Source organism: Brachypodium distachyon, chromosome 5 (genome assembly GCF_000005505.3).
Source record: "Brachypodium distachyon strain Bd21 chromosome 5, Brachypodium_distachyon_v3.0, whole genome shotgun sequence".
NCBI lineage: Eukaryota > Viridiplantae > Streptophyta > Magnoliopsida > Poales > Poaceae > Brachypodium > Brachypodium distachyon.
In genome coordinates, this window is record NC_016135.3 from 27,108,832 (window position 1) to 27,127,591 (window position 18,760).

General features: G+C 44.6%; 3 protein-coding genes across 4 annotated transcripts; all 3 read right to left on the reverse strand.

The window, feature by feature from the left end:
* Nucleotides 1-395: 395 nt before the first annotated feature.
* Nucleotides 396-3,379, reverse strand: LOC100841497 (protein DJ-1 homolog D). The gene is made up of 5 exons (XM_003580748.4): nucleotides 3,218-3,379; nucleotides 2,941-3,057; nucleotides 1,340-1,780; nucleotides 883-1,245; nucleotides 396-778 (listed from the first exon to the last, which is right to left on the reverse strand). Exons 1-5 carry the CDS (start codon nucleotides 3,269-3,271, stop codon nucleotides 587-589), a joined length of 1,167 nt encoding a protein of 388 aa, XP_003580796.1. The 5' UTR covers nucleotides 3,272-3,379; the 3' UTR covers nucleotides 396-586.
* Nucleotides 3,380-4,471: 1,092 nt separating this feature from the next.
* Nucleotides 4,472-8,956, reverse strand: LOC100841804 (zinc finger CCCH domain-containing protein 32). The gene is made up of 3 exons (XM_003580749.4): nucleotides 8,592-8,956; nucleotides 6,895-7,005; nucleotides 4,472-6,719 (listed from the first exon to the last, which is right to left on the reverse strand). Exons 1-3 carry the CDS (start codon nucleotides 8,724-8,726, stop codon nucleotides 4,854-4,856), a joined length of 2,112 nt encoding a protein of 703 aa, XP_003580797.1. The 5' UTR covers nucleotides 8,727-8,956; the 3' UTR covers nucleotides 4,472-4,853.
* Nucleotides 8,957-10,557: 1,601 nt separating this feature from the next.
* On the reverse strand, nucleotides 10,558-18,348 carry LOC100842100 (auxin response factor 12). 2 transcript variants are annotated; one of them, XM_014895998.2, is made up of 16 exons: nucleotides 18,145-18,348; nucleotides 17,835-18,036; nucleotides 17,564-17,673; nucleotides 17,337-17,435; nucleotides 17,184-17,240; nucleotides 16,928-17,083; nucleotides 16,743-16,827; nucleotides 15,942-16,032; nucleotides 15,698-15,862; nucleotides 15,494-15,616; nucleotides 15,122-15,197; nucleotides 14,563-14,710; nucleotides 13,142-14,163; nucleotides 12,877-13,067; nucleotides 11,856-11,977; nucleotides 10,558-10,957 (listed from the first exon to the last, which is right to left on the reverse strand). In XM_014895998.2, exons 2-15 carry the CDS (start codon nucleotides 17,923-17,925, stop codon nucleotides 11,881-11,883), a joined length of 2,511 nt encoding a protein of 836 aa, XP_014751484.1. In that variant the 5' UTR covers nucleotides 17,926-18,036; nucleotides 18,145-18,348; the 3' UTR covers nucleotides 10,558-10,957; nucleotides 11,856-11,880. The 2 variants fall into 2 exon arrangements, with proteins under 2 accessions (XP_014751484.1, XP_003580798.1); XM_003580750.4 differs by having other exon boundaries at nucleotides 17,850-18,036; nucleotides 18,145-18,347.
* Nucleotides 18,349-18,760: the final 412 nt, after the last annotated feature.

Consider the following 18,760-nt stretch of genomic DNA (forward strand, 5'->3'; position numbering starts at 1 on the left):
TTTCTTTATCTGCGAGGGCTGGCGTTTGGTCGAATCGGACAAAAGCTGCTAACCTCTCCTTCAGGTTAATCGTGCAGGCCAATGAAGAAATCGAGCTCATCTGCAAGATCCTTTTTTATCATGGTTCGTTAGCAAGGATCTCTTGTATGCGATTAGGGAAAGGAAGAGGCGATTAGATTGGGCGCGGCCTGATCATGCATAAGGTTTTTAGAATTATGCGTAACTTTATTCAAACACAAGAACCATCACATTACAGGTACAATGTGTTTCCTGGGCGTGTGTTTCATGGGCCGTTAGTTCCCTCCTTGAATACTTAGGCCTGTTAACAATGCTGTTGGATGTCTGCTCTGTGGCCCATCCTCAATTTGAATTGATGATATACGGGCCTGCTTATATGATGGGAGCATATCATGGGAATCCTTTTTATTGTTCAGCCGCAAACACGGCAGCACAAGACGGCGGCAAGGTGCAGTGTACAGTACAGCTACAGATGGGAAGACAGGCAGACAGACGAACAATCTCGAAACGTGTGTGTGTGTGTGTGACAGTGTTACAAACGGGTATCTGTGTATGATATGAAACGCTCTCATGCGAAGGAGACCTTGATGCCGAGCAGAGACATAAGCTGGGAGACGAACTCCGGGTGGCCTGGCCATGCCGCGCCCGTCACCAGGTTGCCGTCGGTGTAGCAGCGGTGGATCGGGTCCGGCTCCAGCCACGTCGCCCCCGCCAGCACCACATTAAGCTTCACCGCCGGGTACGCCGTGCATTTTCTCCCCTGCAATATAACATATCAGTTCATGTTTTCAGTGACTTCTGAATATCATCAGATAGGGCTTGATCAAAGAATAATCTGATACCCATCACCCGGCCGCGGTGTACCTTAAGAACTCCGGCAGCAGACAAGATCTGCTGGCCATGGCAGATCGACGCGACCGGCTTCCCACTCTCCATGAACCCTTTTGCCAGGGCGAGGACTTTATTGTTCAGCGCGAGGTACTCGGGAGCACGCCCACCGGGGATCACGAGGGCGTCGTAGCTCGAAGCGTCAACGCTGTCGAACGACGCGTTCAGAGGGAAATCATGACCGGGCTTCTCGCTGTAGGTCTGGTCACCTTCGAAGTCATGGATGGCGGTCGGGCACTTCTCCCCAGCACCCTTGTCAGGGCAAACTGCGTCGACATGGCAACCTAGGGCCTGAAGAGACTGGAATGGAACCATAACCTCGTAGTCCTCCATGTAGTCCTATTAAGCATGTGATGATGCAAAAATGATCAGTATAGTAGTTATCACTTGTGACGGATGAGAAGCAATATATGAATGGAGCATCAAATCATACGCCGCAAAGGAACAATATTCTTTTGTTTGAGCCCGCCACGGAGCCTCCAAGTGCTTTCACAAATAGGCTGATGAATTCAGGATGACCATCATAAGCCGCTGCAGTGACAAGATTACCATCAACGGCGCACTTTGCCATGGTATCAGCTTCCACCCAGTTAGCACCAGCAGCAATAAGAACTGGTTTAACTGCAGGATATGCTGTGCATGAACGGCCCTGGACTACTCCTGCTGCTGCTAGAATCAACTGGCCATGGCAAACTGATGCAATAGGCTTCTTAGCATCGGAGAACTTCCTGACTAGGTCGAGTACTTTCTCATCCATTGCAAGGTATTCTGGTGCACGGCCTCCAGGAATTACCAGCCCATCATATTCAGCGACATTGATCTCATCGAATGAAGCATTAAGTGAAAAGTTATGACCTCTCGACTCTGCATATGTCTGCATGGTGTATCCACAAGACAAATTAAGAATGCAAGACTGTCAGAGCAAAATTAACTAAAGATACACTCAAACTACTTGCATCTGAGCATTTCAGAAAAAAAAAAGATTCAGTGTATATTCAAGAGTAAGTCTATATGCGAAGCAGAATGACATTATAATACAGCGACCCGTACAGCCAATTATTTAATACAGAAGCAACACTGCAGGCGAAAAACAAGGACTAATAAAACAACAATGTGGAAAACAGAAATATCAGGTAGCTGGATACGAAGTTCCCATTGCACTGTAGTTTGTAGCACTGTTCAAGATGAATTAATACTGTTCATGATGTGAGGATGGAAGGTGAAGTGTGAAAGGATCTATGTAGTTTGTCCTGCGATGTCTACCATATACATTTAAACTTCACCCAAACAGAAAATATCTGTCGGTCAATTGTGGTTTAAGCAAACAGAAATCTTAATTAAGAGAAACAATGAGATTGAACCAAACTCATTTGATAGGTTTGCTGTTTATACATAAATCAAGCATATTGGTATGTTCAGAAAAGCCAACCAGATAAAGTAAAATGTTGCAGGAAGTCATCAAATCATAATAACTGCTACCATTCATTGAACCCGCAATAACAGTGTGTTTATCTAAAAAATGCAGAGAATCTGCCCTAGTATACTAAAGCATGTTGGAAATGTTTTCACAATCAATAATGCAGAGTTGCACCGTTTTATGAGCAGAGTGGAAATGTCTATGTACCCATTCACAGGTAGGTTAATAAATTCAGATAAATTTAACAGATCCTTGATTCCTCGACATTAGGGTGCTTATCTCAAACCAAATCATCCTACAAATGACCTCCACAAAGTGCTTTTGCCGCCACGACTCTTCCAAGTCAAAAGGTGCTCTCTGAGTGTTAACTTTCAAACAACAAGCGTAGGCAGTACAGTAAAAATCAGAGAACAGCCACCCCTCCCACGCATTTCCAATTCAATCTTAATAACACAGCGGCGAATCTTAACTTGTGCAAGGCATTCCTGAATCCTGACCACTCTAATTCACCCGGTTCATCGTCTCACTACAACCTAGCCAAACCCTATCAGATTATTGGAACAGAACTACAGTATCAACTTCGAAGCAAAGATGGGGGAACGAATCCATCCAAGTACCTGGTGGCCAATCGGCTGGTGGACGGCGGTGCGGCAGGAGTCGCCGGCCTTCTTGCCGGGGCAGGCCGCATCCACGGCCACCCCGTACGCCTGCAGCGCCTGGAACGGGACCATGGCCTGACCCAAGAACAAGAACCAACTGGAATCAGATCACACAGAATCGAAGACAGTTCCTACACCCAAATACAGTCAAACAAACAGCAGGAACTGAAGCAGAAACGGAATCAATTGACCGGGGGAGCGGCCAGTGATGGGGGAGGGGGGGACCAGGAACGACCTCGTAGTCCTCCATGTAGTCTCCGCAGAGCAGGAGCACTCGCTTGGCAGCCATGGCCGACGTCGTCGCACGATTGGGGGAGTTGGGATTTGCGTCCAAGAGCTCGATCGGGGAGTCTGGAAGCCTCCTCGTTTGTTTTTATATGCCACGAGACGAGAGAGTCATCCGGAGGAGAAACACATGGCTCTCGATTTTTTTTTCGATTTTTAAGAAGAGAAAAAAAAACTTGGCTTGTTTCTTCCCCACGTTTGATTCATTTTCATGTTTCCCGTGAGATTTATTCTCTCTATTTTTTAGAAGAGTAGAATCAAATGAGTCGCTTATGATTAAGTCAATAGCTCATTTTGAGCTCGCCCTTTGATTTTTCGTCCGGAATTACTTGTCGCTAATTTTGTACGACTTAATACTAAATCTGAGACAAGTAATATGGGTCAGAGAAAGTACTGTATTTATGTTTCGCTCAATACATGAGACTGCGCGCACCAATTGATACAGAGGCTTGTGATGTTTATTTTTGAAAGGAAAAACTTGTCGGCCAGTCGAATATTAGGGCCATTTCGAAAGATGGGTTTCTCACTGAATTCCTGTAGCAAATGCACTTGCTCATCCAACTTTTTGAATTCCATGAAGATTGTTTGCACCTCGTCTAATGTGTTTGAGGTAAACAGACAAAATGCAACGGTTTACTTGCAAAAAAAGGAGAGGTAATGTTTGCCGTTAAGGAACCGGGAGTCAAGGAATCTCGATTCACATCTAAATCATGTAGTACTACATTCTTAAACGTGCAAGCGCATAATCAAGAAGGTAATCTGCCAGGGCAGAACCATGTGAGCTTCTGAGATTGATAGTAATATACTAACAGTCTCGTGGTTCGTGCGCATGAATTTGCTACGCTGTGATATCCCCAAAGCTGCCGATTTGCTCACCATCATCATCAGTGTAAAAATAGCTGATTTCTTTGTACTACTGTCAGCGATATTGTCTCATAGTTTGGGTACAGCAGAATCGTTGGCATTGCAAATTGTATCAAATTTGTGGAGTTCAGAATCACACACAGTTGACCTTGATCTTCAGATATCACAAGCTACAGCAGAGCTAGTTTTGAAGAAACGAACAGCTACTCCTAGACTGACAAGTCAAATCCACTTACGAAACAAAACTCACCTCTGATTTCACAATGAAATGATGCATCTGATGGAAAGGACTATGCCAGACAAACAAAAATGCTGGAAGAACCACACAGAGAACGAACCAAACATAAGTTCCCCCTTTGTAGGAGAAAAGGTGCCCTCCAAGAGGAGGGCTATATTATCCATCTCAGGCGTGAAAATCAATGAATCATCTCGACGTTAGTAAGGGAACTAATACAATACAAGTTTGAGGATGCATCAAATAAGCTGAACAAAGAACAGCTGTCTTTACACGTAATCGCTTTCTCGTTTATAAAAATCTACCTCACTTCACGCCTGACCTATACTTAGCAGTTATCACTTATCAGCCTCAGAAAAGAGGCTTTGGCACCATGAACTTGAAAAAGAAACATGGAGCGCCAGAAGAATTTATCCAAGGGAATCGCCAAGGAATTCAAGCATTCCCGCTTGGCCTGAAGCAACATAACCAAGAAACGAACCAGAGCTTAAGAGAAGACAACCCCTACTTTCCGGGCAAAATCATCGTCATCTTCAAACTCGTCTTCATCGTTTTGATATGCATTCTCATCTTCAGATTTGTATTCTTGGCCTTCAGCTGCATCGTAGTCGGACTCCCCCTCCCCCTGCTCATAGTTATCAGCCTCTTGATTTACCACGGGATCCACTTCAATAATGTCTTCTGTCTCAGGTTTGTCACCATGAGATGAAGATTGGCCATGGCCCTCCGCAGGGATACGGCTTTCCTCTTTGTATTCATCACCTGATCTACTCTTGTATTCTTCAGAACTGACAATGTTGTCATAGCCTTCCTTCTCAGTTTCAACAATAGACTCAGGTTGCCTATGTGAGACCTTGGCAGATTTATCTTGTTTGCCATTGTGGGCAGATGAGCCATTGCCACATGTAGCCTGTCTTTTCTTCTGCAAGATGATGCTGAGAGGCTTCGGACCTTCAAAATCAAGAGATGCTTCAGATTCAACCCTTCCATTGGCCTTCCTGCCAAAGTTGAGTGATTCTGTTACGTTCCTCCTCAAATGCTGTCCATCTGCATTCCTAGCACTGGAGGGAAGTTCGCTTGATCTCCGCAGAGTCCTCTCTTGATGTTGCCCTGCCTCCCGATGCCTCACACCCTGAACATCCATATGCTTAACTGGAGACAGCCTTTCCCGGAGTGGTCTTCTATCTTGCTCTTTCTCAGAGCTAGTAACCACTCTATCAGGTGATCTTCCAGGAAGCTTTATTCTGCCTTGCAGGCGAGAGCTTAAAGTGCTTCCTCGAGGGCTCCGATGGCGATCTCTGTGTGTATGGTGTCCATCGTACGCCCTTTCCCTATAGCGTTCATCCCTCCGGCGGTGCTCTCCACTGCGTTCCGGGCTAGTGCCTGAAGAACCATTTATTTTTCTTCTGCGGAGACGGTGACGTAAATCTGATCCATCTATCTCAACATGACCAATATCTCTGTGACGGGACCTTCTTTCTGAATGGGAAGGTCTGTCCATGTTCCTCTCAGATGATGTTCTACGGCGCTTCCTTTCATAGCCATCATAAATTTGTCCGACTGGGCCTTGCTCGCCCATTCGATTGAACAGCTCTCTTTCATGATGTGGCGGAATTTCAAAATCAGCCGGAGCATATTCATAATCCTCCACTGGATACATATCCCTTCCAAAATCTTCCTCGTCATGCAAATAAGCAGCAGCATCTCCATCATTGTCCACAAGAACATCAAAACCAGGTGAAGACTCACCTGGCAATTCATCAGCCTCTCTACTGTTCTGGGGCAAGTCATCATCAGCAGGTGGTCGGTAATCTTCATTCCAATCTTGCACAGGATCACTTTCGATAAGATTGTTGTGATAGCACTCAGGATGATCCTCACCTGAAGAGGTTCTGAAACTTCTCTTTGCTGCTGGCATACTGCTTTGTAGCTTCTCTGACTTGGGCAAAGATTTCAATGCGCTGGAAGCAAGTTTAGCAGGTATTGCATCTGCAGGTGTCTTGGCAGAATTTGCTGTAGGCCTATCAACGGCCATTTTGGACCTGTCATCAATTATTGGACCACCTCGCTGAATTAAATTATTTGTCCGTGCAGACTCCTTTATACCCAACAAATCGTTCTTTTGGGTCTGAGGCTGCTCCAAAGGAAATGAAGAAACCTTCGCCACCTGTTCTGGTGGATTATTACCAGTCGACTGTGGTCCATGGTAAAAGGGGCATTTATCACCTTTCACGCAATTCCCTTTCTGAAAGTAATAGCAAGGGACCATCTGCTTGCCCAAGTTATAAGCAGCATAGTGTGAAGAAACTGCAGGTATTCCAGGACTTGGAGCACCAAACATACCATCAATTGGCTGGGCAAAAGTAGAGGAGACACAATTAAACTTCAGATAACAACTGCAACTGATAAAATGACAAACCAATTCTAAGACTAGCATAGCAGTAAATGTAATATTTATTAGTGCTGGTCACTGGCAGAGATCTTCTTTATGGTACATAGGCCATAAAATGAAGGAAAAAGAAGCATACCGGATGGCGAAATGAACACTTTGGATTCAAGCAATTGCCATTTAACCAGTACCAACAGTCTCTGGGGTTCATCCGGGCAATCTCACTGTGACGAAAATCACATTCATTTCCCTGAAATAAGGAATAAAGGTCAGTGAAAAAAATTGTGACTGGAACTTAATAATCAAACTATGAGTTTCTGATGTACAAATATTAATGGTGCATAAGAAACCATGGTTATGATGAAAACTGTAGCATGGATGGGATAGTGTTTACCAATTATATTAAGAAATATATACTACAGTAGTAAAGTAGGAGTGAAACACATAAGGTATAATCTTAAGCAACCCATAGATAATTATTAACTGGTGAGAAGAAACCAAAGTATTCAGAGAAAAAAAACTAGGTCAACGTACATGATATATTAAGATCATATGGCAAGACTGTACAAGCACAAAATAAAAGCAGAAGAGAATCCAAATATACAGGAGCACTCCCTTTGTTCAAAAATATAATGTGCACGTGTTTTCCAAGGTTTTACTTTGACCAGCTATTGAAATTTATGAAAATTATCTGAAAAAAAAATCGATACCATTGTAAAGTACTCTTTAATACGGATCCAGTGATATCAATTTGGTATCAGATGATCCCCATTTTGATGAACAAATTCTTGCAAAGAGATAAATATTGGAAAGGACATGAGCCTTATAGTTCTGGATGGTGGGGGTATTAAATCAGAAGGAAGAAACTAGTCGACAAGGCATGACCAAGTTATAGCCTTACAGATTGGAAAAGGTACAACACTTGAAGTGGCACCAAGATTAAATTATAAAGAGATACTACCACACCTAAAAACGATAAACACTCGTACATGGTCGCTGCAGATTGTTACAGAGAAGGTATTTACTGCTTTACACGTAATGATGTAAATATAGTTTATGACAGCTGTTCTTGACATAATCTAGACATATGGCATTGAGTAGAATATGTCCACAAAGAAAACAAGACCAAATGAAATTTTTAGCAGGAAAGCAGACCCAGTGAGTCGTAACATATTATTACCAAGCAAACTTCCATAAGAACGAGGAACGTATAATTCATGTTGCCACCCTCCCCACAGAGAGAATAATCAACTCAGCAATGAATTGTGGGGGGCATATCTTTCAGTGAAATTGCTGTTTTCATGCTGCCGATATCGAGAACGCATATAATCAACTCAACAATGAATCTTTCAGTAAAATGGTTGATTTCATGCCGCCGATATCAAGAAGGTACATAATCATGTCAACAATGAATCTTTCAGTAAAATTGTTGTTTTCACGGGATGGATAATATCAAACAGGCGCATAATCAACACAGGAATGAATTGCTGGGGACAAATCTTTCAGTAAAAAGAGCTGCTTCAGTTCAATATAGCCCTAGCATCACAATTTTCTTTAAGCAACAGGGTCAAATCTTGGCCAGGCCGTACTAACGACTAGAGAAATCATGGATGCGGGGACGAACACCTGGAGGAGCCAATCCTGCGGCTCGAAATTTCTCAGGCACCTTAAACTGAGATACGAGATACCTTACGCCCGACCGGATTCTCAAACTAAACTCCCATAACAAAAACAAGAAATCACAAGCTCGAAGCGCATACGAACCACCGCCCGCGCAAAGAAAACTAGCTCCCGGTGGGGGGGCAAGGAACAGAGCAATTGAGCCGGTGGCAATACCTTCTTGCAGGTGAGGGGCGAGGCGAGGAAGTAGACGCAGTCGGTGTTGCGCCGGAGCGCCTCCTCCTCGGGCGTGAGCGGCTTCGTGGCAGCCGGTACCGCCGCCTCCGCCGCGGAGGCGCCGTCCTCCTCCATGATGACGGCCCCCGTCGCGAGGTTGGCCCTGGCCGCGGGATCCCTCCTCCGCCGCCCCTTCTCTGCCCAGCAGGAGGACGCCGCCGATCGCGCCTAGGGCGGCGGGGAGCTAGGGCACGGCGGCGGCGGCGGGGGTATGGATCTACGTGTATGTAGATTAGGGTTGGGGAAGGGAGGGAGGGAAGGGGGAGACCGATGATGGGCTCGCGTCGTTGCGCCCTTGGCTTGTGGACTCCGTTTGGAGGCTGCGGGGTAAAAAAGGGAGAGAAATTGTAAGGGGGGGAGGAAGGCGGTCAGGCGGAGAAGGGGACAGCGGAACGGACGCCGTCTTGTGAATTTTCCTTTCAAATTTTTTTTTGGGTGGATTTTCTTTCTCTTCAGACTTTTTTTTCCCTCTCTCCTTGTGAACTCCTGTGACTTTGAGCGGAGAGACAAAATATTCGAGTAATGTATTCCTACCTAAAAATAAATATAGTTTTATTATTTTTAATTGTTCTGAGTTTTATCTTTTATTATACTCCCTCCTTGCCGAAATAATTGACCTGGATTTGTATAACAATCGATGAGGAGTAGAAAAATTTAACAACACGTAGCAGATGGTGCTCACAAGTTGGCCGCACCTCAAAACGTGTGTCTACCAGCAACAGCATAAGGAGGAATTACTCCACGGCCACGCAGATGCGTCTACCACCATGCAGCAGCAATTGCTCCATTACTACGTCTGTTGGGAATTCCGTCTGTTGACCGCAGCTCCGAAGGTGCGTCTACCAGCAAGCAGCACTGCAGCAGCAATTACTCGTCGATTTCCTGCAGCTCTGAGCGTGCGTCCAGTGTTGATCTCTCGAGTGGCTCCTAGTCCTTCCTCGATCCTCCTTTAACACGCACTTGCACGTGTTTACTCATGTTGTTGAACCACACGTACATGCCAAACCAAAATTACTCCGACTCTAAAATCAAACCCATCGATCTTGTCACAAAAAATGAAATCCAAACACATTTGTGTCTGCTATGAATTGTAGGCGAATACTGTAATTTAGTACTAGTCCGTACTACTATTTGTAAGCTGAATTTGTTTCTCCAATGCGCAAACCCTTTTTAGGTTAACTTTGTACATAATGGACAAATATCCTATGTTGCGCCTTTTTTCCGTGTAATTTTTGAACCTTTTATTAAGCATCCATATAGCCAGATTGCTGCACTTAAAGAACAGTTTTCATACTAGCTGTTCCCGAACGAACAGGGATTCAAATTCGAAAGATCTCCCTGCCAACGTTAATCCAACAAGCCCCTGAAAACCTAGAAGGATTGGTGCACGGCCAGCAGCCACCTGCGGCTGATTCTTTCAAAGTCCCAACCTTTTCCCTGCGCCTTAGCCCAGCCGCCACATCCGCGTGTGACCCAGTGACATTCCAGATCCGGCGAGCGCCGCCGGGAAGAACGGCCAACGCAGCTCGCAGCTCGGTTTTCCTGGAACGGCAGTTCCCCTCCTCTTCAAGCTCCCAGGTTCTCCTGCTGCACATATCTTTTCCAGGCAGCTGCTTGTTACCCTGCACAGATTTCTTCACACCCGTAATTCCACCCTGGAAAAGCGAAGTGTAGAATGCGGGCAGATCCCTCATCTGCAAATCAGCAACACCGTCATCATCGTGCGATCCTCGTAGCAGGCACTACTAGCCAACAAGAGGAAGGCAGCATAATTGACAAGTTGGAAACCATCCAGAGAAGAAAAGGCATAAGAAGAGCTCCCACTGAATCTGCTTTCTGATGATCTCAACTAGACCTAACAGTAGTCAAATCCAGGATACCACCAGCAAATGGACAAGAATTAATATGAGTCGAAACAATCGTCCTGAATTCGAATTATTGCAGTTCTTACGTGGAAAGCGTGCCTGGGAGTCTCAAATAGTACATAGATAGATTACGATAAAGAGTTCCAACTAAGCATAGTCTCAGAAGATTTGAACGCTGCGTGCGAACGGACTGCTACGCTGAGTTACAAACCATCTAGGATAGAGTTAAACCGATACTGATTCCTAAGTGGAACCTACATAAATACCAGTTCACGACATCGGTGGCCTGCACCGAACGAATGTAGGTAATGGGGAGTTTTCTCGAGACGTGTACGGTGTACATGCAAGAGACAGGTACGAAGATGGGATGATTGGGGTCCTGGTGAAGTGTGCCGTCAAGAGCAAGAGTGAAACCATGTGCTGTCGAATCCTCGCAGGAGCCTGCGAATGTAGCCCAGGTCTAGATGTTAGTGGACAGAGATGAAGTTCAAACAATTGATTCAAGTGAAATGGTCTCTAGTTCAAATATTGTAGTTGGTGAGACAAGAATTCGGATGTTCTTATAGGAGCCACTGAGTTGTTGTGCTGAGTGAACCAACAGTTAGTACAGAATTGAATAGTCAAATGCATGAAAAGATTCTCTCAATTTTACTTGGGTCTAAACATCCATGTGATCTTATTATCCAGAGCCATAGTATGTACATCGATGTCAGCAACCTGAATTTTCTAGACGATAGTGGATTGCTCAGAAAATTGATAGTATATCCACTTCTGCAGTTCCCTTCTGGAAGCATGTGTACATGATGTCATAATTTTAGCCTCGGAGCATTTTGTATGATGAGATTTAGTTAACTGTTTCTGCCACCAACTATTCCTGGACATTATGCTTTATGATTTGTATAGCAACCAAAACCAGTCTTAACACATTTGGGAAAACCTAACAATAATCTAGATACTACACTCCATGATGCCTTCTTCAGTTTTCTAATAGTTCTATCAGGTAGTTTTATAAGTCTGAGCAAACTCTTATCCTCACTGTCTACACTAATGGGGAAGCCGCCATTGAGCAATGGCAAGGAGTCCCCAGGATAGATCATCATGGGTTCCACAATTAATTCTAATTGTAGTTTCCATGTTCTATTTGCCACACAGAATGGGGGTTTCCAGACCAGAATGTTAGATAAGATGGTTATGCCAGTCTTACGAACTAAAATTTGAAAAAAGCATTGATGTGTTGGCAGAATTGAACCAGAAGTAAAATAGCAAGCATTAACAGATCTAAGGATAAAATTTCACAATTTATATGTACGGAAGTACAATAACAGATCAATGTAGTTACCAGAAGCAGCACCATGGTCTTTCACTTAGGAAAGGTACCGCGGATCATTTCCTTGTTTGCCCAACTTATGGACATCCTCAGGTGAAAGTATTTTGATGTACCATACACTATTCACGAATGACCTGCACCAATTGACACACGGATAAACTTAGACCATCATATCTTACATCAAGAAACATATCAAAAGTAAAGAGAAGTGTACTCTAAATATTTGACGTTTAAAGACCTGAGAAGATGTGGTTCAGAATAGTATGTACAGCGAATCGAATCCTACACTTAGCAGTCTAAAAATAACACGTCATGTAAAGCATATCCATTGGGCACTGAGCAGTCTGCACATTCTTGTTTGCTAGTAAATGCAAAAGGTGTATCCATTTTCCCTAGTATGTGAATCAGTAAGTTATGAACTGTGGTTACCAGGTTGGCACTATCCATTTACCCTAGATGTATCTAAACAAACTATGTTGGCTCTTTGCATGCTGATGACCTATGATTGCAGTATGCCATACTTGCTACTCCCTCCGTTCCTAAATACTTGTCGCTGTTTTAGTGCAAGTTTTGCACTAAAACAGCGACAAGTATTTAGGAACGGAGGGAGTACATGTTAGACACCTCTATTATTTGAAAAAACAGATAGATTAAATAACAAGGTTACAATAACTGACACAGCTTTGCAAAATATAATGTGTACTTAGAAGGAGATCTAGTAAAAGAATAACCTTCTGATATATACTAATGGAGTATTTCTTGTTCAAAGCCTTGTCATAACCAATAAAAATATGCCCAATATGTCAGGATGGAGGGAGTAATAAACAGATCTAGTAAATTTTTAAGTCCATTTTTTTCAACCGAAGGATATATCATCTCCTAAACTATGTGGTGTCAAAATCTATAATACATCCCTTTCAAAAAAAATCTACAATACATAAAAAGGTTAGAATAGAACCTGGATTTATAATGTAAATATAGGTAACACTAAAGGAAACTCAAAGAAATCAGAATTCTAGAGATGGTTTCTTACTCCCAAGGGTCGTCTCCAAGGAGAAGCACATCATTCTCCCTGTCGACGAATACAAGCTGCCAGCCTGATCTATCGGGGTCATCCAACTGACCCCTAATGCCGAACATCTGACCCAGTTCTTCTCGAAGTTCGGCATAATTAGAGAACCGGGTGATGTCCAAGGACCTCCCCACTGATCCTGACTTGTAAACCTGCACATTATTTAATGATTCCATTAGAATGGACTTGCACTTGATCTAGTAAAGACGAAATGTATCACACCTACCTTCACAAAAGTTCTGCTTGTTGGGTCATTCTCTCCTGTATTTTGAAATATACCAGAAGAGTCGTCCAAGCAGCCATACATCGGATTTTGCAGATAAGTTGATCCAGAAGGAATCGTCGACATGTTATTATCCACAACATTTGATGTCATGTTAGGCACCATGTTGTACAGTAGGGAGGAAGAATCAACCTGAGGACTAAAAAGGGACTGGTTCTGCCCATCAGGACCAATTTTGTTTTCCAGAGAACCATCCTTACCTGTGGGTGAGTTAAGCAAAACCGAGCCCCCAAAAGACAGTGATGATGAACCCATAAACTTCTGCTTCCACGCCTGTTGTTGCTGTTGTTGTTGCTGTTGCTGTTGCTGTTGATGTTGTTGTTGCTGCTCATTAAGTGCAGGCTGATTAAATCTAGACAAGTCCACCGCTTTTGAACTTCCCTGAAGGAAGCTTGATTCGAGCATGTTGTCGCTGCTGCTAGAAGTGGTGAAGGTTGGAGAATTCACATGAGGATCAGAGAAGCCGAACTTTTCACGCAGATGACTTGGTAGTGATGTTGGACTGGGAAGAGCAGAACTAGTAGGAACTTGATATGTTTGGTCTGGTTGAATCTTCTGTTTTTGATCAATGTGAGCCTGCTGCATTTGCTGGATCTGTTGCAGTTGGTGCTGGATAGCACTTGAGTTAAGCATTGTCTGAATATTTTGGTTCTCAGCACTAACTGTTTGCTGCTGGCTTGCTTGCTGCAGGATTTGTTGCTGCAACAGCGGGTTGAGGTTGCAGTGTTCTTGGGGGGACTGCATAGGCTGCTGAAGGTTTAGGAATTGCTGTTTCATATAACCACCCGACTGGGAGGCAGCAGCGGCAGCAACTACAGCTTGGTACTGATCATGGTCAGTACTCATCAAGGATGGATGGAGCCTCTGTTGCCCCCAGGGGCCAATACCAGGCGACTGAAAGTTCAAAGACTGATAACCTCCATCACCAGCAACTCCTCTCAGCCACATCAAAGCATTGCTGTCATCTTAAGTGCAATACAACAATTAATAAATGAACATCAATGTGAATAACAGCATTGCTGTGATAAGAGCATACACAAAAAGACTAAAATGCATGGCAACATTGTTCCAACTTGGCACTTAAAAGAGTACTAATCCAGATTTCACTTAGCCCATACAGCTAATACAACATATGGGAATAATTATTTCAGTTGTGCATATGTCAAGATATATACAACAATTGTGGGATTTAATCAATTATAATGCTTTGTTCCAGTAGAGAACTTAACATGCTCCCAGCTATAAATTATCTTGCTTTGCTATCAGGTGGAGTAGTTAGATGGCAGACTCACAGCAAACAGACTGATGTAGCATCAAAATAAGACATGCCAGACTCAGTAGTAAGAACAATGACTAAATTGTACCATGAAGTCCAGCAACTCCAGAATACCAGGGATGCTTGACCCTCAGCGGAAACAGAGACGGGTACATGGGGAAGGTTGTCAATGGTTCAATTTCCCATAAAGAAACCCTCGGTGGCCTTTCACCCGCGGTTGATTCATCCCAACCAACCTGCAGTTATAGCATCAAAGCCACTGGTTAGGGAGACCTTGAAATTTTTGAGCTTCCAGTTACCCTGGAGAAACAGAGAAATGATAGAGGGAAGAACTCTTTACATCAATTATTATGAAATGAAAAACAATGATCTGCAAAAAACTATTTTTGTCCTTGACCAAAACAAATCATAACTACCATAACATCATTAGATAAAACGGATGGACAATTATTGGGGTGATAAAACAGAATATAGTATGATAAGAAGAAAAGAATAAAAAGAGCAGCAGAAATATCAGCGAAGGCGCAAATCAAGGGAAGAAAAAAAGGCAAACATAAACCGTGGCTCGCTACAACACTAATCAGACAGTTGGCGGAATCAACCAAGACAGACTTTCAGAGCAAAATCGGTAAGAGAAAAAAAAATACCTTCACCGATCTCCAGTAGGAACTAGCCCAACGCACTGGATCTGCATCACTTACTTCTGTAATTGTTCCCATGTACCTGCATTGCATTTAATATATCATAAATTTCATTCAGAAAATGCAACTATATAATTAGCATAAGTGACCCATAAAGTCTAAAAGAATACAGTGACTCCATAAAGTATAAAAGAATACACAAAAGAGAACGGCAACCTCAACTACAGCCATACATCCTGCAAACATGTACAAGCTTTTATGGTGCTAACCAAGCAAGAAGTACCAAGAAAGCATACCCGATCCATCACAGATGATCTTTTTATAAACAGATATTTTATTCTAAAACAAAGATTGAATTATGGGATTTTGCTACTTCACCTGCGGACACTAGATTCCTCGGTCTCAAAGAGCATCCTGAATCGCATCCCAACCGATATCCGGGTGTGAAAAACAGCCTTGATGTACTTTGAAAGTGGTATGACAAACTCTGATGGACATGCCCTACAAACATTACTTTTGTAAAATTTGAACGCAAAGAGGAAATATAGCATTGCCATATATTAACAAAACAGTCCAAATTACCTTGGATTGTAGAAAATTGTGAAGCGACTATTCGTGGAAGCAGCATGAGCGGCAGCTGCAAGGAGCCCTATGTGCATGCTGTCACTCGATAGAACAGAGGAAGGCATCACAGTCTGTGTCCGGCTGGCACGCCTGATTCCCAGCCAAAGCTGGTTTTTCTCATTCCTACATCAATCATAGCGTGAACTGTAAGTTCAAGATGTTAGCCGCAGTAAAATAAACATCAACAAATAGTGAAGCTGACCATATGAAAAGCACAGAATCTCCAGCAACAAGTCTCTTAGCACTGACAAACACGCTCCAGCCTGTTGTTAACAGGTGTCGTTTAGGTTGGCCTGTGAGAAACAAGAATATTAGTACAAAGCTTGGCAATATGAAATGTTAATAAACAATTTTGATAGGAAACTTTAGTGGTTGACTATTAACATTAGTGTTAGGGCAATCTTTCTTGTGGTCATAGATGATGAAGTATACTCTAGTACAAAAAGGAGGAAGATGACACATATTCTGCACTGACGAATCCACAAGAAATAGGTTATGCTCCGTGGGGACAATTAGCCATCAAGACATAAGAAAAAAACCTAAATCGTCCAGCTGTACTGACTAGAAAGAGTGCACAGCTGCACACCTCAGTACAGAGAGTGACCCATTTGCAATTCTGATGGTACCCGACTACCATGAATGTCTGAGAAACATCTGACCAAATATGTCGGTTAATTGCAATTTATATTTAATCCAGTACCGCCCCTCTTCAAGTATTAAAATTCAAAAGGTTTCAGTGCACTGCTATGCAACTTAATGCTTACAAGATACTAGTAGTAAAAAAAGCTGAATAAATTGCATTGTGCAGGTGATAATTCTGCGGGTACAGGCAGACAGCACACTTGGAAATGTTTGAAAGCACAGGATTTGATATAAGCCAAAAACAAAACTGAACTGCTTCCCAGAGCAAGGACACCAAATGATTAAAAACCTTATTTAAGACCAGTAAAGCTCACTGTGATCACTAAACCCAGACAGAGCCCTAGTGATATTGGAAACTTGCCTCGGAAGATGTGTCTGAACTTCCACTCGACATCATGAATATCCCGTGCAATTAGCTCCTGGGCAGGAGGCTGCTGTGTGAAATCCTACAAACCACACTATACCACCTGTTATTGGCAACAGCAAACCCAAAACCCATGATGCAAAAGAACAGGAACAATGCACAGAACTCCACACTCATCACACCAGAGGAGGGAAGACCCGCTCAGCGGCACGGCGGGGCACAGAGAACCCTCCGTGCGTGCTGGTGTCGCTCGCCGTCAGCGTCTTGCAGAAGTAATTTGTCGGCTGCTTGCTCATAATCCCCATCTCCGCAGGCAGGTAGGCATCGTTCTGCTCTTGCTGCATAAAATCAACACACAGCCGGAACCCATCAAAACTCCATAAAAAATCGCACACCATCTAACCATTAAAAGCTCCACCATTCCCCCCGTTGCCTTACTGGGTTCAGCGGCTGCAGCGTCATCTGCGCGTACACTTCGTCAGTCTCCACATCAGCCTGCAAAAAAAATGACACCGCAACTCAGCATCGAAATAGACATGACCTATCGCCGCATCTGATGAGAAAGCTGAAGCAGTGCAGGAAATCACGTACATGCATTGTGACATCGTGGAGCTGGCAGATCAGCTGCGGCGGCAGGTTGGGGTAGTTGGGGATGTGACCCTCCACCTCCTTGTTCGTCGACGCTGCCACCTTCACGCAGGCAGCCCAGACAACGCATTAGAAACACAAGCAAACCCACGCAGAGCAATATAGCCGAACACCTTGCACGCAGGTGTCGGGGTTAAAACCTAAGAGACAGAGAGAGAGGTGGAGCTCACCTGCTCGCTGTGGCCTTGCGGGAAGTAGACGACGCGCGTGCCGACGGTGGGGAGGCACACGAGCGGGCCGGCGCACGCGTGCCACAGCTCCGAGTTGAGGTTCTTCTTCTCTGCGCACGCCCAAAACACACAACACCCACCAAACCCCAGTAAACAACAACAACAAATCAAACGAACTTAAACAAAAAAACAAGGAAGAAGCCAGCCAGCCAGCCGCAGCGCGCGTGAACAGCAGCAGCAAGCAAGGAAGCAAAACGAAGGAAAAACAAACCTAGCCAGCACGCACCTTCCTCCGGCGGCGGCGCGGGCAGCGGCGGCGGCGGCTGCTGCTGCCCGACGCTGGCCCCCGACGAGGAGCTCATCGATCTCCCACCCCAAGAAGCACCAAATCCTAGCAAAACCTATCGACCCTCACGAATCCGCCAAGTCGTAACCCCATCCGCCACCCGGGGCCGCCTCAAATCCGCCGCATTCTGCACCAAAACCAGTCAGCCCCCCGCATCAAACGCCATGGATAATAAAATAAAAGGCAGCGGAAGAAAAAGCACCAACAAAAGGGATACCCCCGCCTAGCCGCGTACCTCATCCGCTCACCCGAGCTCGGAGATCGCCATGGTGGCCGGCCGGGTGGGGTTGGGGCTCTGGGGGAAGGGGAGAGAGAGAGAGAGAGGAGAGGGGGGATGGGAATGATTAGGTCTGGGGCATTTAAGCAAAGAGAGCGAGAGGAAGAGGGTGCGCGTGTGCGCTGGGGCGCAGTAGCGTGAGGGGAGTTCGCCAACAGTGGCAGCGAGAGAGAGAACTAGAGCGTTGCTGCTGCGTCGAGTTTTGAATAAAGCGAAGGAGAAGAGAGAGAAGCCGTGATGAGAGAGAGAGGGGAAAGTTGGAAAGCGGGTTTTCGAAAAAGCCGTATTTTATGGGCTCATGTAAGCCGCTGTCGGGCGGCCGTAACCGCGGCCGTAATGGAGAAACAGAGATAAGCTGACACCGGCATGGGGTAATGGTAAGTCTCTCTGCGCCGTGGGGCCACACCCATCAGTGCCTCTGCGACGTGGGGCCCACGTCCCCCGTCAGATCAGTGTTACTCACTCGTTCGGTCACAGACCACAGCTAAGCTTAAGCGTATATTACTAGCTCGGACGTGTTTGTCCAGTTTTGCCGGCCCTCCAGATTCTGCGAGACCCCCAAAAATTTGAAAAT